The sequence below is a fragment of the Mercenaria mercenaria genome, chromosome 15 (assembly GCF_021730395.1).
Source record: "Mercenaria mercenaria strain notata chromosome 15, MADL_Memer_1, whole genome shotgun sequence".
Lineage (NCBI taxonomy): Eukaryota > Metazoa > Mollusca > Bivalvia > Venerida > Veneridae > Mercenaria > Mercenaria mercenaria.
Genome location: NC_069375.1, coordinates 34526459 through 34552895, shown reverse-complemented (window position 1 = coordinate 34552895; position 26437 = coordinate 34526459). Strand labels below are relative to the sequence as shown.

Here is a 26437-nt window from a genome sequence, read left to right as displayed (position 1 = left end):
AACAATTTGCCTAGTAATTTCGAAATCTCTTTATGGATGGCAGAGTTACAACCTGGACAAAAATTTACACGGACGTACGCACGCACGTACGCACGCACTCACGTACGGACGGAGGGACAGTGCGATTTTAATATGCCTACGTTCGGGGGCATGAAAACTAGAAGTTGAATTAGTAACCAAAATCCCTGATTTTGAAAGTATTTTTTTATACCCGGAATTATTCAGGAGTGATTTAGCTACACAAAATGCACTACATGTTATACACAGTGATGCCAAAACTATATTGTTTAAAAGGATTTAATATTATGTGTTTACTAAGCCAGAAAAAGTTACAAACTAAAGGATTGAATTGAGCCATTAATTTGACAAGTTGAAATTATTTAGATAGGAGCTCATACTCAACTACCACTAAATACTAATCATCCCCTTAATTTAAGCTACCCTCATTTTCACACTACAATTAGTACTGCCTTTAAAAAAACCCATCATTTTGTCAATCCTATATTAATAAACATGCTAAAATATTTTAGTAAAAACCCATGAATAAAACATAGCTTTGAGTATAAAAAGAAAAAAGGTCTAAATTCCGAGTTCCCTAATTGATCATATCATTACCAGGGACCTTGTTTTATATATTTACTGCTATATGTGCTTTAACGCAATAAAATGATATTGTATTGTATGTATACATCATCTACAAGAAGGATAACACATTCCATTTCCCCACTATTTAAAACAAGTACAGTGGAACCTCCCTAATCCGAACACCTTTAATCTGAAAACCTCTCTAAACTGAACGAATTGTTTGGTCCCGATTTTAATAATTCTTTATTATAAAATACCCTTGTAATCCGAAACCTCTTTACTCCGAAAACCGTTTAGTACAAACTTTTGAGATTTGTATTATCTAATTACATTAAAATGTACCCTTCTAATCCGAACCTTAGTAAATGTTGCTGATATAAATCTTGCTCACTTTTGGCATTTTTGAGACTGTTTACAATTTTAACTATTAATCTTGATAAAGGTGTCAACAACAATAGGCCCTCAACACTGGTAATCACAAGTCGTGTCAGATTTTTAGTTTGTAGATGCATGCAATTAGCACAGGTGTGAAAGCTGCATGTACATTTGTTTTGTTTTTTATTTGTTTATTTCAGTCTCATCCAATACATTACAAATATACACATATAAATTTTAAAAAACATATAATACATAGTATTGGCCATTCTTGAAATTGAATTATAAGAGACTTTGTATCATATAGCGTATCAATGAGGAAAACCAGAGTCATGTCGCTCGCACCACTAACAGGCCCAGTCACTGATACTGTCTGTAAGAATAGCAAACAGTAATATATTCTGATCAAACCACACAAACATTCAATTCTATAAGTACTGACAACACTGTGATAAATCCATATTAATTTGTTTGTCCTACACCTTCCTCACAGATTTTTTTCACAAATTGTTCATTTAAAATAGGAAAATGATTTACTGAAAGTGATACTTAATCGGATCGTTACAATAGCTTTTTGTAAAATATTCTCCTTTTAGCTACTTTCTGAGGAATGTAGGACTGGTAAAAAAGATGTTTATAAGTGAAGTTGAGAAGTTAAATTTAATATGAAAATTGACATTACACTAAACCAATCTACATGTTGCTTATAGTTTAATTCTGTCTTATTAGTCTGTTCACAAAAAGATGAATATACACACCATGTGTAACAAACAGCATAATTTTCGCTCTAAAATAGAAACCTTTCTAATCCGAAAACCCCTCTAATCCTAACGAGCATGTTCGGATTAGAGAGGTTCAACTGTAATTATAATTCTAAAAGGGTCTTTATAATAGACTATGCCAATATAGTCGTTTGTTACATTAAAATATGGTGTTAATAATCTATTCTGTTTATACTAACACTTTATGCCTATCATAACACCAGAATTGTTAAAATTAAAGCCTTTTCATTATTCATTCTAAGTATACTGTATCATGCGATATGTTTTCCTTTTAATTCTTACTTTATTCTCAAAACAGGAAATATGTCTTCAAGTTAAGTACAGCATGTATGAATTTGCAATTAATCGACTTAGTAACAATTAAATATTTCAAGTATACTTTAAGCGGATAAGAGTAGTTCGTAAAACCTCATACGAAAGCCTTTAGTAACAAGTTAATATTTCAAGTGAGCGTGAAGTGGATAAGAATAGTTCATAAAACCTCATGCAGTACAGTAAACACTATTAAACAGGGGCAAATTATAAGATTATCGCCAAAGAAAATAAACCTTTGCACAGCTGCAACTTCGATAGTCAAATGCCCCTAATCAGGAGTATTATTAGATACACATCATAGACAATTAATCATTGCACTACTTCGGTAGAGCAAACACTCATAAACTGGGGCGTTATTAGATAAACATCATAGAAAAATAACCTTCACAGAGCAGCATCTTCCGAAGAACAGGTTCATCTTATATGTTTCTCTTATAATTGAGCCGTGCCATGGGAAAACCAACATAGTGGGTGTGCGACCAGCATGGATCCAGACCAGCCTGCGCATCCGCGCAGTCTGGTCAGGCTCCAAGCTGTTCGCTTTTAAAGCCTATTGGAATTGGAGAAACTGTTAGCGAACAGCATGGATCCTGACCAGACTGCGCGGATGCTGGTCGCACACCCACTATGTTGGTTTTCCCATGGCACGGCTCAATTATAGTTTTGATACAAGAAGGTCATTTGCAGATCGAACACAGCGATTTCTATAGGTGGGTTATTTGGGTCATTTAATCTCAAACTATTGTGTCCTATAATATACCGTGTTCGCCATATAAACGATTTAATTTGAAATGCATTAGCTCTACTTCTTAAAACTTATTTAGTTATTTACACGTGTATGCGAAATGTTTCATTTAACCAATACTTACACAAATAAATCACTTCAATACTAAGTATCTCCTTCTACGCCCCTGTGCAGAATTACGAAAAAAAAACACATATAAATGTCTGAGTAGGCAATTATATCGTATGACCAACCTTATTATATGGCTGAAAGTACTGACTATGGTGAGCTTTGTTTTCCTTCGTTCAACAACTGTAGCGATTTTGATAGAACCCGTTCCTGTTATTAACAATGAAAAGAATTATCTAGATAAGATAAGAGTCCTCAGCTCGTCCTCTTACAACATACCATTTTAAACTGCAAACAGTGGTTTTAAATCTCTCAGGAGAAGGAATCGAAAGGTCGTACGTTCGACGAGCGCTCAGAATCCAGGAACAGTGAGCAAGTCAGTTCTGGTTGACAATCCAGGAACAGTGAGCAAGTCAGTACTTGTTCAGAATCCATGAACAGTGAGCAAGTCAGTTCTGGTTCAGAATCCAGGAACAGAGAGCAAGTCAGTTCTGGTTCAGAATCCAGGAACAGAGAGCTAGTTAATTCTGGTTCAGCATCAGTTCAGGAACAGAGAGCAAGTCGGTACTTGTTCAGAATCCAGGAACAGAGAGCTAGTTAATTCTGGTTCAGCATCAGTTCAGGAACAGAGAGCAAGTTGGTACTTGCACAGAATCAAGGAACAGAGAGCAAGTCAGTTCTGGTTCAGAATCAATTCAGGAACAGAGAGCAAGTCAGTACTTGTTCAGAATCCAGGAACAGAGAGCAAGTCTGTACTTGTTCAGAATCCAGGAACAGAGAGCAAGTCTGTACTTGTTCAGAATCCAGGAACAGAGAGCAAGTCTGTACTTGTTCAGAATCCAGGAACAGAGAGCAAGTCAGTTCTGATTCAGAATACAGGAACAGAGAGGAAGTCGGTCCTGGTTCAAAATCCAAGAACAGAGAGCAAGTCGGTTCTGGTTCAAAATCCAAGAACAGAGCAAGTCGGTACTTGTTCAGAATCCAGGAACAGAGAGCAAGTCTGTACTTGTTCAGAATCCAGGAACAGAGAGCAAATCGGTTTTGGTTCAAAATCCAAGAACAGAGAGCAAGTCAGTTCTGATTCAGAATCCAGGAACAGAGAGGAAGTCGGTCCTGGTTCAAAATCCAAGAACAGAGAGAAAGTCGGTTCTGGTTCAAAATCCAAGAACAGAGCGTGGGTACTTGTTCAGAATCCAGGAACAGAGAGCAAGTCTGTACTTGTCCAGAATCCAGGAACAGAGAGCAAATCGGTTTTGGTTCAAAATCCAGGAACAGAGAGCAAGTCGGTACTTGTTCAGAATAAATTAACAAACACTAGTTAAGTTGGTAAGGTAATTAAGGGACCGCCGTGGCATAAGAGAAATTCGAAATTCGTTGAAAAAAAAACATTAAACGCATAAATTACATACTTCTTTGAATAACTATTTTACCCTAAGTTAACAACCATCTGTTCTTGCATATCACACGGGGATTTTCAGCATTTTTACCGGTGCTAGAAAACTCCATCTTACACCTCGGAGTGTAAGAAGACTCTCGTGCTGTGAATGACGTATTACAAACTACATATATGTAGAACATTTATGTAGTAATTTATTTCATTTTATTAAAACAATATGGAACAAAAATCCTATTCCTTGACAGTTCCTCTTTGTTCCTGATAGTATATTTCTCGATTCATTACTTTATAAAAAAATCATAACGTTACCAACTGAACCGGAACTTAACATTGTTATTTGTTGAAACGTCATGACGTCTTTCCTGTTTACGGACATTGGTTTCCCGCGCTTTATTTAAATACGCTGCTATAAGAAATACACGTTGTTCTAAAAAGAACGCCGTTCGATTGATTTTATTATTACTATTATTATTTCTTGAATATGGTATGCAAGAAAAAGATTCTATCACTGATAGCAGCTGCAGATGGGAATATCCGGCTCTCGGGTAACTGTTTACGCGGTAACTCAGCAGAGCCTCTTTACCGCCTAAACAGTTACCCTCTGTCATGTAAGTATACATGTTATCATGTTGACGCCAAGATTGGCGCGTCAACATGATAACATGTATACTTACATGTCACCCTCAAGGCCAGAAATTCCCATCTGCACATACAACAAGTGAAAGAATATTATGATCTAGTCTTACAGTCAGGATATGGTAATACTGTATCTTGAAGTATTATGTGTAAACATATCGCTGGCTGCTTTCACTAAATGTGGCTTTTCTGGTTGGGCGTTATTATTATTATTTTTTTTTTTAATTTTTGTTGTTGTTTTTTTCTTAAGGTGCAGGACAGCTTTGGGGCGATATATATATCATTTATACAGAGAACCGTCCTCTGCTTCTCTATTCGTTAATGTTTAACCTAGATTGATAAAAGGAAATGCCGCATCCAAAAAAACAGCCGACTTAAGTTGATACTCTATAATAGGGTATGTATAGATGTTTGTACAGGCAAGACAATTTTCTTGCAGTAGAAATCAAGAACATAAGCGTTCAAATACAAATTATATCAAGATTGAAAAGCAAGCTGACAAAACAGTTAGTTTAGAAGAAGCCATAAATAATATGGAAAACCAGGCTGGCAGGATAACGAAGTTAGAAGAAACTACCAACAAGATTGAAAAGCAAGCTGACAAAATAGTCAGTTTAGAAGAAGCCACCAACAATATGATAAGCAGGCTGACAGGATAACGGAGTTAGAAGAAACCGTTAATAAGATCGAAAACAAAGCTAATAGAATAACTAGTATTGAAAATGTGGTGAAAAAACTGAACAATCAGATAGCAAAACTAGAAAATAGTACTTTGAAGAATGAAAAAGCTATCTCTGATGTGACATTTCTTGCAACGAACCATGCCATGAAAGCTGAAGAATGAAAAAGCTATCTCTGATGTGACATTTCTTGCAACGAACCATGCCATGAAAGCTGATAAGGTATCAGAATCAGCTATAAACGCGATAGAAGACAACGTTATGAAGCAGTCTTTTGCGGTTCGCATAATGTTATCCGAAGAGCAAATGGTTTTACGTGGAATAAAAAATTCGCTTGACGAGAAATTCTCGAACTTCAGAAATGAGGTGAAATTGCAAATGTCAACATTGAATGTTTCGGTTGAATCGCAAGTTTCCTCATTCAAAACAATTTTAAAAGTGACTGAAAAAAAAATGTATGTGTTGCCCTGAATGATTACTCTAATCATATGAATGATACATTTTTTAATTAAGGTGAACCCTGATATCAGAAGCAAAACGTCACGGCTCTAGCTACTATTGCTTCAGAGAAGATTTTTTAAGTTTGGTAGTTCACCATAGTGACCTCAATACTCAGTGAACCGGAACCATTTAAATAACTTTGACAGGCCATCCACATACTTTGTGTAGAGTTTCATCAAAATCTATTCTGCTGTTTTGGAAGAAATGTTGGTTAAAGAAATTGGTGATAATGGACGGATGCAGGCATGCACACAAGACGGACACAATGTGATCACAATAGCTCACCATGATTGTCCCATGATCTTGAACATTTGACACTGTAACATAAAAAGTAACAGTTGAGCTTAGTAAGTGAAACATTCATTCAAAAATATGATCGGAACAAGGTGTCACATAACATGTCATACAATTTCATAAGTCCATATTGTCGTTAAAGAGTTCTATATATAACACTCACCCTACTAAATTTCTATAATGAACTTGTCCATCTTCAATTTTGACAGTACCATTAACTGTTGAAAGGGGTGTTTACCAAAAAGATATTGAATGAATGGCGAACAGTGCAGATCATGATCAGACTGTACGGATGTGCAGGCTGATCATGATCTACACTGGTCGCAAAGGCCGAATCCATCGTGTCCAGCATGATAAAGATTAAGATAGGTAGTCAAACATAATTATTCTGCATATGTTAAAGTTTTATTTGATATATAGCATGTATACATTAACCTTTTTGCACTAAGCATATTCAGTAGTAGTTAAAAATGTGATTTTACTGAATATACCCCAAAATGACGTCATTTTTTTTTCACAAATTGGTGAGTTCAGTTACCTTAACTGACTTCCCAAGAATTCCATTTTATGAAAATATTTGAAAGAAATGGTGTACATACAGGTTCAGAAAGAGATTTGAAATAAAACAAGAATGATGTCATCATTGTATGACACATGCCCCGCAAAAATGCTTGATAGAAAAATAAATAAAGTTCAAAACATGGCAAAAAATAATCAGACATGAAAGTTACATAATTTACATGCATGGTTGAATATCATACTTCTTTTGAGATCCGAGAGAAAGACATAATTGAGCCGCGCCATGGGAAAACTAAGATAGCGGCTTTGCGACCAGCATAGATCCAGACCAGCCTGCGCATCCGCGCAGTCTGGCAAGGATCCATGCTGTTCGCTAACAGTTTCTCAATTTGCAATAGGCTTTGAAAGCGAACAACATGGATCCTGACCAGACCGTGGCGCGGCTCATATTTAGACGCAACATTATTCACCTGTGAATCACGCTTCCAGCCTTTATCGAATTTCTCCAGGTAAAATTCATGTGCTTAGCACTCTAATGTTACATGGACCAAAGCCGTAAGAAATATACTTATTCCATCTATACATGTACATTTTTGTAAAATATTCTCCTTTTAGCTACCTTCTGGGAATGTAGGAGTGGTGAAAAAGATGTTTATAAATGATGTTGAGAAGTTAAATTCAATATGAAAATTTACATTACACTAAACCAATCTACATGTTGCTTATAGTTTAGTTATGTCTTATTACTCTGTTCACAAAAAGATGAATATACACACCATGTGTAACAAACAGCATAATTTTCGCTCTAAAATAGAAACCTTTCTAATCCGAAAACCCCTCTAATCCTAACTTTTTTTCTGGTCCGAGCATGTTCGGATTAGAGAGGTTTCATTGTATTACTTTCTGCTATAATGCTAACTTTCTTTTTTTCTGCCATTATATACAATGCAAGAGCATTTCTTTTTAAAAATGTTATGTCGACCATCTCATTTTTCTGTGGCCAATTTGACTATTAAATCAATTTGCTTCCCAGGCAAAAAGATACATCCAGCTACAATGAAGTGCACAATTGTTTCACAAATTTCTTGCTAATAAGAGAGACAACTCGTACAGAGAAGAAATTCAAAATAGGTATTATTACTGATCTTGGGTTTAATAGAAAAAATCATGGTAAAGAAGAGATACTAGAAATTACAATGGAAAACATATTTAATTTGAATCAACCCCAAATACTTCAGTCTTAATCACATTATGGACTCAAAAACAATGTTTCTTGTATCGTTATTGCGTGAGTTGCAATCGTAACAGTATCAGTGGACAATAGTATGGCTCGGACAACAGCGTGCACACAGAAACCTCATGTACTTGCTTTTTAATGCTAATCGTAGCGCTTTTGCGAATCGCAGAAATACATTACATACTGTAGTGGCAAAAACCAGCTCCAAAGAAAATCATTAATATTTCCTAGGGTATTAATATTTTCGTTGTTTTCTTCGATTAGTCAATCCATGCCATGTGATCCAAAAGTACAAATAAAACTTCTATTACCTTTTTTTTCTACATTTAAAATCCATGAATTCATATCAGAGTATGGGCCAAGAAAATAGTTAGTAAGATAATGTTTGACGTCTCCAGATCTGGTGGCCGAACTTGGCCTCAGTGTTGTTATCATTTTAATTCCTTTACCAACATAGAGTCCAATGTTAAATTTACCATAAAGTTCCGCATTAGCTTGGGCTTGGAGGCGTGATGAGTGTTGCAGATTTCATTTTCACTCATGAACAGACTCAATTAGCCTACTTTATCTTTTCTTGCATGCACTCTAGGCCTCAAGGAGATCTTCCTTTCATAAAAAGACGAATACTCCGTGCACTGATTCCTTCAACGCTTGAAATAAAACTAAAATCTATCAGAAAATCCCTTTGAAGCATAGCACGCAACATACAAAGTAGAAGCGCTTTTGGTTTGATTGTTTATGCATTTGTCACCAATAGTGACAGCTCTTGTTTTAAATAGAAGTTATGAAATATGCTACACCCTAGATCTATACATAGACCTCCGAATTGGTTACCCTATAAGGTCTCAGTCAGACGGCAGCATGTCAGTATGGAATAGAAGCTATGACTAGCTACACCCACACCACTCCGATATAAATTATCGGTTTAAGCAGAACTCTTTACAAATTGAATAGGCTCCATGATCCCAGAGAAAGTCCAAGTAAAAGGACACTTAGCCGCCACATGGCAAATAAAGAATGTTTCCGCAATACGTATTGAACGAAGTAGTCTGTGTTCAGATCTTATGTTTTGTTCACAGGAGATAACTCCTGGGGCTATACAAATTTTGTATCATTATGTCCCTTTTATTCTCAAAACATTAGATAATCAGAGCCAAGACTGATGAAGTCAGAATATTATATAAAAGAATTATTTTTTTTTCTAAAAAAAAAAGATGATCTAGTCGGTAGCCAGACTATTAACGAAGTAGCAGCTCAGTCTAAGTAAGACCCGTTTGTGACCCCAAAGAAAGGTGAAGAGAAGATATAAACTACAAAACACAATGCTTTGACATATTTTTCTACAACGTTGAAACGAAATTGAAATATGATTAACAAAGTAAGTGCCCGGACAAAAGGAGTACGTTCGACACTTTAGGCCTAAAAAAATGTTGTTTTTTTTCCCCGGTATCCCGACCTGCCCTAAAAATTTGCCGCGACCCTGAATGTTTTTATGGCGTTGAAAAAAATCGATATTTTTGCCATTTTTTAAAAAAAATACTTTTCTCTTTGTGTTGCTCTTTCTTCATTATAATTTTTTTTTAAAAAAAAGGTCCTATTATTTTGGCATGTTACCGGAAACAAACAATATATTTTAGGCCTTACTTCTCTTACCTGCGCAAAAAGTAGTTATGTGAAGTGTCGTCTTGTTATAATAAAATGCAAACATAATGTTAAAAGAACTAGCCCGGACATGAAAGAACAAATTGATCTTGATCTTGAAAGCAGACTTGTATGTTTATAAATACTTTTACCAAATATAAATTAAATCGGGATAAGGGTTTAACCCTTACAAGAAGGTTTAGCATTTTAAGACGTATTCAGCCCCTTCTTATATTGACAGCGACATCGGACACCGCGCTATTGTGATGGTACATCTATCAAAATTAGATGAAATCTGATGGGTTGCAAAACCAATTGATAGATAACGGTATGGTTTCCGCCTGAAAAGAGATACCCTACTTGAAAGGCAAAGTCTTCTTTGTATATCATCTACTCTTTCATTTGAAATAACAGCAGAATTAATATTTCTTTTTGTCTCAAAAAGTCCCTGAAATGTTTCAGGCTTAATTCAAATATGTGTGTATAAGGGAAATATACTTTCCCCTTTATTGCAGAAAAGTGGAACCATTCTTCTTATCCAAAACTGAAGACAAAAGGGTTTAAATTTATATGAATTGTTACCCTCGTCAGTATGGCTAAGGTCCTATTTGAAAAAAAAAACTGTAATGAATTCTATTACATGTGTGTACCTAAATGCTTATAAGTGCACAAGCTAAATGACCTCCACGAGTGCACGTAATTATCTGTTCCAGCTCATGCAACCACGTGAGCAATCATAAGCTGATTGAGTGGCAAATCAAAAGAAATACATATCTTTCATGTCCCTGCTGCGCTAATGAAAAATCACGTGATAAACAGCCGGTCCATATTTTGTGTTATTTACCGGTCTATGGTTGAACATTAAATTTTGCTGGGCTAAAGTCAAAACGTGAAAAATATGAAAATTTATATGTGATAGCATGTAAGAAAACACATATTGAACTGCTCGCCGGTCGATAGTAAAAACTATTGGCATTCGGTTCTTCGGACCGCGGGCAATAGTTTTGACAATTTACTGGAAGCCCATTCATGTGTATAATGTATGGCAGTACAGATTAAGCGACATGGCTAAAAAGTAGTCATATGTTGTATTTGAACGTAAATTATTTATTGCAGAACAAAACAGAACAGAGCATATGTTTTATTTTAATTTGGACATAGCACATTATCAGATACACATATACAATTAAACATCTGTTCACGTGTAAAAAGTGTAAGTTAACATAGTATTATAGAGGATGAAACATACACGCGTATAACATGCGTATTTTATAATTAGCATAAATGCATTCTTGCACCGGAACATATTCGATAGAATAAGAAATTGTTTAAGTTGCTAGTATATTACAATAAACATTAGTACAAAATGTGCCTATAACTCACCTTACTTTATGTACAATATAAACTGTTCTTTAATAAAACAGATATAAATCGGTATGGCACATAGAAATGTTTGTTTAAATATTTGTTCAAACAAGGACGAGTCAGTAGGTTTAACCTTTGTATAAACTGTAATACAATACGTATATCATTTTCTGACTTATCATTATTATATGACAGAACAGAATAGAATAAAAATATCTTATGTTTTAAACTAGTAAAATGAATTAGCAAGGGCCTTATGAAATGCGTCACAGAATGAAAACAGTCCCTAATAATTGGGACAATAAACACCCAAGCGGTCCAAAGAACATTTGTGAAACATTTCACAGAGTAAGTACTGTTTGATATAATCAAAACAGCCAGGAAGACATTGATATGAAAATAAGTAACATATATAGGTAGTATACCTTCTCTGTCTACAAACTGGAATGCTCTAAGGAACATCTGTAATATTTTGGCAACTCAAGTATATGAGGCACATAATATATTAGGCACATAATATACAATCAACTATTAGCGTTTAAATAGCGCTTTTGTATTAATGGATTCTTTAATATGTCAAGCTAGATGCTTATTTGTAGTAATCAGTTCTGCGAATTTGAACATGGATGGCCTATTCCAGTACAATTCATCTTAAGGTATTTCTATTTTTTATACAACAATATTCGTATCTAATGTGACGCAATATAAACAGTATCATCTTTCGTGGCGAGTTACTCTATTTTGGCCATTTGATTTGTATGTAATAGCATCGTTTAACATTTTTTTATACAAACATAAGACTGGACGATTTTCAATGAAACCGTGCCACAGTCGCAGATAATTATCAAAAACTCTTCGTTTAAAAATTTCTAAAAACAGTTTACAACCTATGTTGTATAATTAGTAAAACATTCTGAAAAACAAGATATATCTAACATAGTCTTAACATCTGTGATCCGATTATTCAGGCCTTTTTTGACAATCGGATACACTTAGCTCATAAATTGATTCCAGTATTATATACTATCAGTATTTATCAATTTACACCAATATTCTAGCATATCTGTTTACTTATGATGGATGTCCACCCAATTCGCCATATATACTTGCATTACATGCAATAGTTCCAACATTTAAATTTCGTTTACAAAGCTTCATGTAAATTACCTTAGCATACTTCTGAAGAGTATGACAAAGTAGAGCCTACAAATGAACCGCGCCATGAAAAAACCCAACTTGGTGCGTTTGCGACCAGCATGGATCCAGACCAGACTGCGCATCGCATCCGCGCAGTCTGGTCAGGATCCATGCTGTTCGCTTTCAAAGCCTATTGTAATTAGAGTATCCGCTAGCGAACAGCATGAATTCTGACCATACTGGTCGCAAATGCACTATGTTGGTTTTCTCATGACGCGGCTCAAATTAGTGAAACAAGTGGCACAATAACTTTGGCTTGAGATCGAAATAGAGCCTTTGAATCTTTGCCGACCAAATACAGCACACCTATTTATAGAAAATACAGTCAAAAGCTCCAGGCGAATCCATTTTAACTAAAAATTTATAGCCTTTCTCCTTCATTAATGTTTTTAATTTTTCTGCTCCGCCATCAACCTTGTCATATTCTATAGAAATAGTTCTAATTTTCACTTTATCGTGAGGTATATTGTTAAGAATGCCCACTTCGAGACCTTCAACGTCTAGACTGAAGTAGTCTACCGTTAACTGGTTCATGGCTAGTAAAATAGAATACAGAGGAAAACACTGTACGGTTATCTCTTTGAACCCTTCCTTGATCCATTTGTCTTCACTTGTAACGTTTTCAACCATCTTTCCATAGAAGGACGTCGGCAAAAATTTTACCTGAATAAAACAGAAGAGAAAGTTATACTTTTATGCTATCAATGAATAATTTTATCCTACCTGACTACTTTTTCAAGTACATGTATATGAACTATCGGCCAGGAATTCAAAAGTAACATTATCATTATCGGTACGCTGACGTCTAAAATGTATTGGTAACCCCTTTTCAGCCTTTAACCTGCTTTTAGCATTCCATTTATTGTAATTGTTTGATCTGAGATATTCGTTATGGAAGTACTTTCACTGGACTCATATAATTATGCAGAAAGTGTTTTTTTTTTTAATTTGAGATAGGCACTTGTTTTCAATTCAATCGTCTCTTTATTCTTGCATAAAAACTACTTTCACTGGATCCAGGTATACGTCATAACGGGAGAAAAATCGTGTATTAACAAGGCAATTCACGTACATGATTTTTAGTTTTGAAATGCTGTGTAACGATCGAATACTTTTGCTTGGCAAGTTGCGCCACTTACTCACCCTGTTTATCCTCTTTCGAACTTGGAGCGAGGAAAAAGTATGTTGATAATAATGAATGTATTCAATCACATGTTTCTTTTGCGATTACTTATATCAACGATTTTGGTAGTATCAGGCGATATCTCACTGAATTCATATAAATCTTGGCAGCAGGCCAATACGTTTCACACGGTCGTACTAAAAATAACTATTTTTTTTTTAAAGTGCGTTTACATCTCTGCTTTGCCTCGCCATATAAATTCTCAAACTCGCCCACAAAATACACAAGCAAATATTTTCTGATTTTTTTTAGACTGGCGTTTATTTTGTGAATTTCTTCCTATTAATAAAAAACCCATCAACAACAACAGTAATAACAACGATAACAAGGCCCGACGGTATAAACGACAAAAAGGTAAACCAAAATTTATCATCAGCTGTCACAACAACAAAAGAGAAGATTTTTATTATTTATATTAATATACAGACACCTGAAAATCAATATTTTAACTTCTAATGTACATTCTGAAGAAATTTACGATCGAAACGCTATGAATATAATTTATACTAAAGGTCCTTTAAACGACGTTTTGAATTCTCTCTCTTTAATATTACAATAACTCTTTCATGTCTTTTCGGCAAACTGAAAATAAGAAATGAATGGTGCTTTTGGCGAACAATACAATAAAATTTACGAAAAGGAGTACAATTACAAACTTTAACTTTGGTAGCGGGATAAACCCGCAACCAAAAAACTACTTTTACATTTAAAACATCAGACAAAACGTTAATACATTAGGTTCATAACAGAGAAATAGCAAAAACAGATTAAACACAATGAAAAGTTATAATCAGCTGTATATCTTTTAAAAAGATTCATGTATTATTTACTCAGTATAACGCAGTATTTACTGACACTTAAAACTTATTCATACCTGCCAAACTTGAGAAATAACTTGAAATTTAGAATTAAACATGACATGACGTGCTTTTGTTGCAAGTGAGGGTAAATCCAATTTCATACACGCATGTGCGCCGAAGTTTTCAAAATTTACATTATCTATTTAACATGCTGTGGAGTTAAGTCACTGAAATTGTGTTAAATATGAAATATTTCCGTAAGGTATGCAAAATCGTATGACGATGTAAAACAGCTGAATGCCTTCTACTTACATATTACTTAATCTATAATAGCACAGACACAACTAAGCATAATAACAACACATTAGGTTCTGGGAGGATGCGCTCTTAGAACTTAGCTTTAAACCCTTACCCTGCTAGATTTCTATAATGAACCTGTCCATATTCCAATTTAGACAGTATGGTCCGTGGGCCAAGGCCAAAAAATTTGAAAGTCGTAACCCAGAAATTAGGCAAAGGTTGAGCTATACCATGATGTTATACTATCATTCAGGAAACTTTTAAGGGTGGATGTCGGTCTGAGCGACATGTCAGTAAAATTTAATGACGATTTTAAAAACGTTGGTGTCTAATAAATACGATTTAGCATTGCATAGGGATATCGCCGATTTGGATGGTAAAAGAGACATTTATGCGACATTTCTTATAACAAATCTTATCTTTTAATGTCTGAAATAATCAATAATTTACTTTTGTTGTCAAAGAATGCTACGATATGTATTATATACTGAATAAAATGTAAAAAGTAGGGGTTGATGTACCCCACCCTCCACATTAGTACATAAATTTATGCGGGAAATCTTTAGAACTTTTAATCCTTTATAAAGGAACAGAATCCTAATGTTTACAGTAATGGAAACGAAATGAATGAATAATTAACTAAAATTTCAGACACCTTTACACTTTAATATCAGTTGGCTAAACCTATGGTTTATGTTTTATTTCTGGGCGAATTGCATACTGACAGACCTATTCTTTGCTAGTGCAGTAAAAAATGATGAAAGTATTGCAAAAACTAAAACGACCGCAAACGTTTTTATGGAAGTTCCCTATGGAGAACATCAAAATGGAAGCAGATCCAGCAATATAAGTCTTTATTCAAGATGACAGCTATTTCAAATTAATCCAAAATTATTATACATATCAGTTAATGCAACAAAAGTTTTTATATTTTGATGACTTTAGTTCTCTTCTAGCTTAGGTCTTCTTAGTAGTCATTTTGTACGTAGTTATTAAATCACCCAAAATTTATGTTTGTTAAACTACCAACAAATTAGGTTTATTTAGTTACGCAGACTATACAAATTTAGACGGCCACCACTTTCCAAATTTCCAAATAACTGCTTTAAATTTGATCACACATGCACATATGAAAGAGGCGTAGCTCTTTAAAAGTCAAAACTATAACACGAATCACTTGATATTGATTAAAACATGTTACAGAGGATTTTACCGCTCACAAAATGACCACCTGAAATCGGCTACATGTACAAATATTGATGAGCTACTACTGTTTAGATATTCAGTATTATAAAACAAACCAAATAAGTTTCCAAGGATTGAAGTTTGGTTATCCAGATCAATCTAATAAAGATACTGTCCTGTCATTTTCAAACTGGTCGCCAAAAGTAAGTTTGCAAACATACATATGGATAAGATTTAAGTAATCATTGCTGTAATAGAAGTTAAAATAATTTCAATTGAAAAATGCGTTACCAATATGAACTACTTCTATTGTTTTAATCAAGATGGCGCCATTTTCAAAATGAGTACCATAAAAGACATAACAGTAATATGATTTAAATACTGCTTTTATTTCTTTTAAATCTAAACATGTTACTCTCAATTTTCATTCAAAGGATTTTGAATGTAGTTAAAATGTAATATTAATTTGTATCAGAATGGCTGCCTGATAGATGTTACATATACAGTGTATCCTAGTGGAATAATGAGAAATGGAGAATGGAACATATCATGAAATTGTCACTTTCTTCTGAGGTAGTGAAAAAGATCATTGTACAAACACTTATGTCTTTATAAACATTTTAAAGGATTTACAATGTTCAACTGAAAACTACGTTACCAATATGAACTACTTCTATTGTTTTAATCAAGATGGGGCCATTTTCAAAATGCGTACCATAAAAGACATAATAGTAATTTGATTTAAATACTGCTTTTATTTCTTTTAAAACTAAACATGTTACTCTCAATTTTCATTCAAAGGATTTTGAATGTAGCTAAAATGTAATATTAATTTGTATCAGAATGGCTGCCTGATAGATGTTACATATACAGTGTATCCTAGAAATGAGCATATACAGTTCTAAACCTATCAAAGCAATTTAAGATGCATATATATTGATGTACCTTTAGGTTGTGCTTGAACGTTTTATCTGTTTTGTTTGAAATAGAAATAGTCAGATATATCATACATCATTCAACAAAATCCTTTCAATGCGTTTTCCTCTGAAATAGTGCCAAACTGGTATGAATATATCTGTAGTCATGCATTTGCTTGACATAATGAACAGGTAGTACAGAGCTTCGCAGCTATAAATTGAGCAAGTCCTGGAATCAAAAAGTCGTGTATCGTATCTGTTTTTTTATTTGGTTGTATGAGCAATAATTATTGATATTGTTGTAATTAATATTTAAAGTAACGTATGTTTCAATCCCTTTTAGGATGTAGCTTAATGATTTTACTACGGAATAAAGCACTTAACTAAAAAGAGTTTTTACAGATATGTCATGAAGATATCAAATTACCACTGGCGTTTTCCAAGCAAATAGTACAGACTCTGTAAGTATGTAGATATGCATTTATACGTGTATGATGAACTAATTCTGATACTGATACCGAAAAGTGACTTCCACGCAACCTCTCATATCAAAATTTAGAGTATATTTCTGTCATATGGTGTACATAGGTGTTATAATGTGTCCTCTTGTGTAGTTCTGAAACAGACGTTACCGAAATTAGATTAAGGTAGTTACTAGACTTAATGGTTGAAACACAGTTACATACCAAGGTTTTCTAAATGTAACAGTTGAAATACACCAATTTTTGAACGAACTAGTTTCTTTGTATTTGTTAATAGTTTTGAAAATAGAATATTGAATTTTAGTAAGAACGCAGAACTGACAATAATGATACCACAATCAGGATATGAACAAGGAGTCTTATCTATGTTTCCGTTAAGGGAATGTAATATGAATTCGTAGTTCAGTAATTCCGTCCCACATTTTAAGTGATATTTGAAAATCATCATGGTCAGAAACAGAACTATTTTAAAAGCATGTTTTACAAAAAGTGTCATTTGTTTCACTACATGTACCCATGTTGTACTGTATATGTATGATGCTCCATAAGTTCAAAATGTGCCGTGTTTATTTACTTCAGGAATCATATCAGCAACTTTGAACACATAATGCATATAAACCGATAATTTCAGTGATGAATACAATCTTACCTTCCGTGAATATCAAAACAACGCATTAAAATATAAAATCCTCTGTCTTGAAACCGCCTAAGTCCATCGAAACCCCAAAACTATAATAGCTTTAATGTTACTTAATGTAGCTTTAATATTACTTAATGTTCTGTGTAATCTTGGTAACGTATGTTTCATAATATATTATTCATTTCATCTTTGTAATGCTGTAAAAACTGACTGAGTTGGTGCTTTGCGATGCCAGTAAGCATGATTGATGTATTAGCCTAGACTAATTATATACGAAATATAAAATTGAATAGGTGACCTTTAAAACCTAGGTAGGAGAGGTGGTCTAGTGGATAAGGTGCCGGCCGCTCATTCCAGTGGTTCTGGTTTCGAGCCTCACTAGGATCACGACCATGACCTCTCATATGGCACCGGTATTGGTTTCTCCAGGAAGCGGACTCAAAGAGTGGTTTCAAAAGGCTTGAAGCTTTCATTACAATCGAGCTATAACAAATAAGTATAAACTAAAACCTAGGTAACGTACATTTGATTCTTAGATACCCTCACGTTCTGTATTTATTTTGAATGAAAGACAAAAATATTCAGACTGCGTACAAACTGTAACCAAGTCTTTTGTTAATTATCAATATGCTATCTTTTGAAGCAGAATCCATAAAATGCTATTAAATCTATGCTATCTTTACAGTGATGCTGAAAGAGGCACCGTTGTTTTACTGTAGTTTGTCGACATCCTATAATTGAGAATAGTTACAGGGTTAAGTCCAACAAAATTATAACGGTCATGTGTGCATAGTTTATTTTAGTTAAAAGCATACAAATGCAATTGCTGGAGTATTTTCAATGTTACTAATTCTTCAAGGTGGAAAATTTGAGTGGCGGCTGTTACGTATGTTACATTCTAAAGTATCTTTATCAAATAAAGGTTAAAATTATACATGTAAGCTTACTTTGACATCTAAAATAGAAGAAAATTATTGGTACCCAAAACCTTTCTGAATGAAACACAAATAGGCTTGATTTATTGAGAAACAGCATGTGATTTATATGTATTACATTTGCATGCACGTTGTCTATAACCTAAAGTGATTGCAATATTTCATCTTTTCTCATGAAAATATATAAAATTGTGAATCTTAACACAATTATTTGATGATGTCTTATTAAAAAATATAGTAATTTTGATAATTTTATGAGTAATTTAAAATGGCAAAAATGTAGCTCGGGTGGGTGGGGTATTTTGACCCCTAAATTTTGGTAGAAATCGTCAAAATTTGAAAAACTTTGTTACAGTGAAGCTTTAATTGATTTAGAACAGTTACATAAGCAAAACTCTAATATCTGAAAGTCAGTATTGAAACAATCTGTTAAGAATTCGTGTGTAGCCAACAATACTTTCAAAGAGAGAGAATTCCGCATTTTTCATACACAAGGTTTACTAAAATGTGTATAATTTTTATTTGACATACGGTAGAAAGCGACATCCGGTCTTAAACAATCCCGGAATGAATGTATTAATGGCTGAAGTGGATGAACCTTTGCCTAATTTCTGGGTTACGAAATCGAAAAACTAGAGGACTTTCAGAAACTGGCCCACAGACCAGTACCATTAACTGTTAAAAGGAGTGCTTTCCAAAAAAATTACTGATTGAATGGCGAACACTGCAGATCATGATAAGACTAGACGGATGTGCAGGTGATCATGATCTACACTGGTCGCAAAGGCAGAATAAATCGTGTCCAGCATGGTAAGGGTTAATGTCTGATCTCTTGGTTTTTGACGACTCTTTATTGGAGATAATAAAATTTGCAATACCTCTCATAGCACCGGATGAAATCTATTTTGCAAATGTTCCAGACAAACCAGAAAATATAACAACTTCGAGCACAAATACGAGAAGACATTTCATAGCTCTCTTATGGCTCTTTAAAGATTTTTATTCTTAGTAGGATTACCACAAGAAAATGTAGTCTACAAGAGATTCCAGTGATTGTCACTGTTTTAATTTTATTTTCATTAAGTAATGGAAGAATGTTCTAAAATTGGAAAAAAGTCTTACCTTCGACGGATAAGGAACAACGCTAACGCAAGCGTTTAAAAGAAACGACTTTCTGTGTTTTCGCTTCAGTTGTTTGTAAATTTCAGGTTGTGGTTCTATCAGAATACCAGTCCAATGTCTAATCCTCTCAAAGAAAAGTGTGTTTGACTGAATCTCTCCATCATGCGCTCCACTGTCAACGAAAAAGCCGCTTTCCTGGTGAAAACAGTAAAAAGAAGAAAATAATGTTAACTCATAAACTTATCTATTTACAGGAAAATGCATTGTCAATATGGGAATGTTCTTTTTAATTGTGTATTATTTACAGGTGAGTGTTTCTGGAAATACGAATAACACTATATGTTTACGATTGTAAATATTCAATAATAGCATACAATATGTATGTATACAAATAGACTAATATGTAAGCAAAAAATCTGCCATCTGTCTAAACTTCAAGTCAATGTGCAACGCGTTCTTATATTTACACTTATTTTTGAAAATTCCACTAAACACATACATTTACATAGCATATTTACATTTTTAATCACTATTGCTTTAAATTTTGTTTATCGTCGTAGCATCTGCACTTTCAGAATTTATAACAAGAAGCTGCGTTCAATAAACGCTTGATGCCCCCGGTTGCATCCTTGTCGATACAAAGCAACCTAAACGAGGTCAAGTTCAAGGTCAAGGTCAAACTGAGGTCAGGTGATGTTTGAAGATGAGGAATGGTCACAGGTTACATCTGAATTAGTATCAAGTCATTCTAGTAAGGGGTATTGATGCTTGACGAAACGGTCCCATTTGGTTAACCTCGTACGGACGGACGAACGAACGGACGGACAGGACAGGACAGGACAATCACTATATGCCTCCCGCATCAGTAGATGCCGGGGGCATAAAAACTTCCTGTGATTCATCTTTATGCTCGGTGCCTTTACGATATGTATGTTTCACTTTTACCATCAAGCCATTGTCTTTAAATGGCGAAAGGTAGCCTACACTGTTATTAACAAGCACAAAAGATTTAATTCACAGTGAATCATAACAAACCTCTACAAGTCATTTTCCGTATAGTTTTTTTTTGACTCATCATCTATTCCAATGATATTTTCGGTGCGATGGGGCAACACTGTTCTGTCCTAAAGATATGCAACACTGAATTGTTTGACAAAGTGCTTGAACAAGATATGAGTAACTTTAAAGTGAGTTAGGAGATCAAAAACACCGCGATTCACAACTTATGTATAATAACAAGAAGCTGCCTTTAATAAACGCTTGATGCCCCCGGTGGCATCCTTGTCGATACAAAACAACCTAAGTCCAAAACAAGGTCAAGTTCAAGGTCAAACTGAGGCCAGGTGATGTGTGAAGATGAGGAATGGTCACAGGTTATATCGCATTAGTATCAAGTCATTCTAGTAAGGGGTATTGATGCTAGACGAAACGGTCCCATTTGGTTAACCAAGAGATGGCCCATATAAAGCAACCTAAGTCAAAAACGAGGTCAAGGCCAAACTGAGGTCAGGCGATGTGTGAAGATGAGGAATGGTCACAGGTTACATCTGCATTAGTATCAAGTCATTCTAGTAAGGTGTATTGATGCTAGACGAACCGGTCCCATTTGGTTAACCAAGAGATGGCCCATATAAAGCAACTTAAGTCCAAAACGAGGTCAAGGTCAAACTGGGGTCAGGTGATGTGTGAAGATGAGGAATGGTCACAGGTTACATCTGCATTAGAATCAAGTCATTCTAGTAAGGGGTATTGATGCTAGGCGAAACGGTCCCATTTGGTTAACCAAGAGATGGCCCATATAAAAAAATCTAAGTCCAAAATGAGGTCAAGGTCAAACTTAGGTCAGGTGGTGTGTGAAGATGAGGAATGGTCACAGGATACATCTGCATTAGTATCGTCATTCTATTAAGAGGTATTGATGCTAGACGAAACAGTCCCATTTGGTTAACCAAGAGATGGCCCATATAAAGCAACCTAAGTCCAAAATGGGGTCAAGGTCAAACTGAGGCCAGGTGATGTGTGAAGATGAGGAAAGGTTACATCTGCATTAGTATCAAGTCATTGTAGCAAGGGGTATTGATGCTAGACGAAAAGGTCCCATTTGGTTAACCGGACGGACGGACGAACGAACGAACGAACGAACGAACGGACGGACGGACGGACGAACGAACGAACGGACGGAAAGGACAATCACTATATGCCTCCCGCATCGGTAGATGCCGGGGGCATAAAAACCGACAAATGGATTTCAAAACATATTTATTAGTAAAGCCTTAACATTAAGCATATTAACAGGGCATTACGGATAGAACAGTACGCGTTTCCCGCTAGTATCTAATTTAAGTACATGTCTCACAGAATGATAAGCTTAAACTGATCAGTACTGACCATATTTCTCAGTGTTCCATCCACAAATACTGATTGACCATAAGACTGGTCTCGTCTTCCGGGCTCCCCCAGTTTATAAGGTTCTTGGGATGGCGGCTCTATGTAGTAGTTCCTTATCAAGTGGACCAGGCGGGGATCATCCGGCTTCACTCTCTCTTTGTTTAGTTTATCCATCTCTTTTTCGTAGCCTAACTTTGGATCCTTGTTCACATTGTAAGGAAGATTTTTATAAACATTTCTCTTTGGTGAAATGTAAATTTGACACTGCATATCTAGTCCTAAAGAACATCAACGTTAGTATTGGAAATGTTAGTACAATTAATACTGCGAGTAAGTTCATCGTCCGCATCTTGGAACCAGTTAAAATTGTGTGCTCGCCATACTAAAATGACAGAAAAGTGCATACATGTATTATTATTTTTGCGTTTGTTTTCAACTGATTAATGGACGACATTCGGTCATATTTTCAACTGGCAACTTATTACCAAGTTTTTTTTTTTCAAGATCCGACCGTATCTCTTTATATTTATAAACATTTCGCCAAATCGATGGCAAAAGTTTAGTTATTTTTGTTTTCTTTTCTTACATTTTTTGTAGATCCTTAATTAGTATATTATCGTCAGGATTTCAAAACAATTGAATTACAATATTTGATAAACGAAAATTAATGAACTTGGTACATGAAAAAAAAGTTGACCAGGTAACCGTGACTGCAGTTTTCTGAGCAGTACAGTAACAGTAGGGTGACAATTAGGCCATTAAAAAGTTGAACCTGGACTCAATTTTTTCTTGCCAGATAAATATGATATTTACCGGTGTTTATGTAAAGTGTTCCTAAGGTAATGTACCCCACTATTTAAATGTTCATTCTGATAACATAGCTGCTTTAGTAGAAATACATCTGAATCACATTGCTACACATATTGGAAGATACAACATCGGAGAAATGAACACTGCTAAATGGCAAGAAAACACCAGAGAGAAAAATGTATATTTCAGCAACAAGGACTTGGACGAAGCGTATAAAAAGTGGAATTTATTCAGACACGTCACAGTGTATCCGGTTTGTTTTCCCTTTGCTAGACAATACAAGAGAAGTGGTTTTCAATTGAAATTATAAATAAAATTCTTGAACAAGTTTTGAGAGAGAATTCGAGAAAAAAGAAAATGAGCTATGAAACTGCTATTAACATGCCTATTGCCTTTGATAAGTAAAAAGCTGTTCTTTGAAAGCAAACAAAAAATTAAATAAAACTAGAAGGTGTTTTCGTCACAAAAACATGTCTCTCCCCCCCCCCCCCCCCCCATGTACACCTTGAGCTCTGTCGGCCATTTTATGCAGTGAAGCGGAACTTGTCGGAGATATGCACAACTAGGCTTGGTACTGATCACTCCTGTGAAGTTTCGTCGAAATCTGTCCAGCAGTTTGATTTGTGAAAGCCGGACAAGATTTTTCTATTTTTTAACTCTTTAGCTCTGGTGGCCATTTTTTTGCAGTGAAGCAGAACGTGCGATATGCATAACTAGGGTTGATACTGATCACTCCTGAGAAGTTTCGTAGAAATCCAGTTAGCAGTTTTACCTGTGGAAGCCGGACATGATTTTTCTATTTTATCGCTGGCGGCCATTTTGTGCAGCGAAGCAAAACGTGCCGGCGGTGTGCACTTTTAAGGTTGGTACTGTTCACTCCCGTGAAGTTTCGTTTAAATCCAGCCAATAGTTTGACCTGTGAAAGCCGGACAATATTTTTCTATTTTTAGCTTTGGCGGTCATTTTGTTCAGCGAAGCGTAACGTGCCGGCGGAATGATTCTGATCACTCCTGAGAAGTTTCGTTGAAATCCGGCCACAGTTTGACATGTGAAAGCCGGACAAGCTTAATGCGGATGGACGGACGGACGGCAAAGCCAAAACCAATATGTCTCCCCCATAAAAAAGAGAAAAAACAAAGAAAAAACAATGTCCTGATGAAACTCGTTAATTATTTGGCTGAGTCTTTTTAATTTTTTTTTTAAGTTGTATGCTCCTAAAAGCCTGAGAAAAAAAAAACACATGGAAAGATTCATACCATAAACTAGGCTCCTACAGACCATTCAATCTTACTAGCATTCTTGAAATTCCATTGAAAAAAACTAGTATATTCTAGGCTTGACTCGTATTCAAAAGAACAACAGTGTTGACAATTAACAAGGATTCAGGAAAAATAAGTTTATTGCCCACGCTCTGCTGAGTCTGACCGTAAATATATTTGATAGATTTAACCATAGAAAGGACACAATCTCAGTTTTCTTTGACACTCCTTGGAGAAATGATCTCATAGTCGAGTGAAACAGACTTGAAATTACTGGTAAGATATGGCAGAAGATAGCAACCTCTTGACAGAGCAAAAAAGCCAGATGCTGATAAGGAAATGTTGTTGGATTTAACAACGCACCAACATAATTATAGGTCATACAGCGACTTTCTAGCTTTGATGATGGTGAAAAACCTCAGGTGCCCCTCTGTGCATTATTTCATGACGGCCCGGCGGGTACCTGGGTAGAACCACCGACTTTCCGTAAGCCAGCTGAATGGCTTTTCCGCATTAATAATTCAATCCCTTCAGTGAGGCTCGAACCCACATCGATGAGGGGCAAGTGATTGTAAGTCAGCGACCTAAACTACTCGGCCACGGGGGCCCCTCATTAGGAAATGAAAAACTGACAACTTCAGCACTGATAAAGGCTTATTCAAAGGCCCAGTACTCTCCACTTTGCTCTTTAGCTTGTATCTAGCATATATTTAAAGGAAGTGAATGCTGCAGTAGAAAATGTGTTGATGATTTTTTTATGTGGAAAAATGGATACGATTTCAGACAATTAGCAGTAATTATCAACAAAGATCTAGAATTAATACATGGCTTGACACAAAAATTGAAAATGAAACTGAACACGGACAGATACTGCATATTAACATGCTGGAAGAATCTTCACACCAGACAAGCCTACATTTCGATGAACAAGAAATAAAGAGAAAAATCAAAACTATATGAACATGTTCAAAGATAAACATAGCATACACTGAAAGAAAAAGGTAAACGCCTTAATTGCACTAGTAAATATAGACAGAAGGAATCGGCGCAGTCTGGTCAGGATCCATGCTGTTCGCTAACAGTTTCTCTAATTGCAATATAGGCTTTGAAAGCGAACAGCGTGGATCCTGGCCAGACTGCGCGGATGCGCAGGCTGGTCTGGATCCATGCTGGTCGCAAACGCGCTATGTTGGTTTTCTCACGGTGCTGCTCATATTCCTTGAGGAAAGGTTAAAGAGTTTGTGAGGATAAATTACAGATTTTGCGAAGACGTATTACATATTTCCCATAATTTTCCATGGGGTGAACATCCAAATACCATTTAATTAAATTAATTAAATGCATATCGTTTGATTTCTTTTAAGACCGATAAGCATGTTTAATTAATGACATCATTTCAATCACATTCCAGTGTCATATAATAACTGCATGTAAAAGCATAGTTAATATAAAAGATAGACATATTTACCAGTTTGAGAAAAATGCCAGTAAAATTCCATAAAAATTGTTTCAATAAATTTTCAACGATATATCGTTCAGTTTCTCCTTTAATAATTTTTTTTCACTAATCAATTCTATTCTACTTTAACACGCTGTGATCGTTCCGCATTTTCAAACTTTATGAAGTTTTCATTATACTCGTCGAGATGAATGAACGGCCTGTTATAATGTAAATAGATGGTTATGTGGGTATCAAATAAATTGAATGGTAGCGAATGGGTGTTATATATTTAGCATACGATCGTCAGCCCACATATCACAGAACAATGTTCGACACATTAAGGTATTGGACCCCTAATAGTAAAGTTTAAAACATGGCATTTGCTTGGTATATTCTTAAAGTTGACCAAGTTTCGCCCTGTGTTGCAAATTATAAACAACTTCTACCGTGCCGTTTTTTTTTTGTAAATTTTGTATATTGTATGGTATTTCCTCAAGCTCAAGTAGAGACAAATTTCAAGGTGATGGCCACAATCTAAAACGTTTGTAGAGAATTCATTACAGCATTAATTTTGATAAAAGAAATATCAAACTATTGGT

General features: G+C 35.1%; 1 protein-coding gene across 1 annotated transcript in view; it reads right to left on the bottom strand.

Moving 5' to 3' along the window:
• Positions 1-11014: 11014 nt before the first annotated feature.
• LOC123554315 (uncharacterized) overlaps positions 11015-26437 on the bottom strand; it is a 90560-nt gene continuing 75137 nt past the window's right edge. The window contains exons 4-6 of the mRNA XM_053524170.1: positions 22329-22606; positions 19941-20135; positions 11015-13039 (exon numbers count right to left, since the gene is read on the bottom strand). Of these exons, the coding sequence (XP_053380145.1) occupies positions 12683-13039; positions 19941-20135; positions 22329-22606 (830 nt within the window). The 3' untranslated portion in view covers positions 11015-12682. The remainder of the gene's footprint in view (positions 13040-19940; positions 20136-22328; positions 22607-26437) is intronic.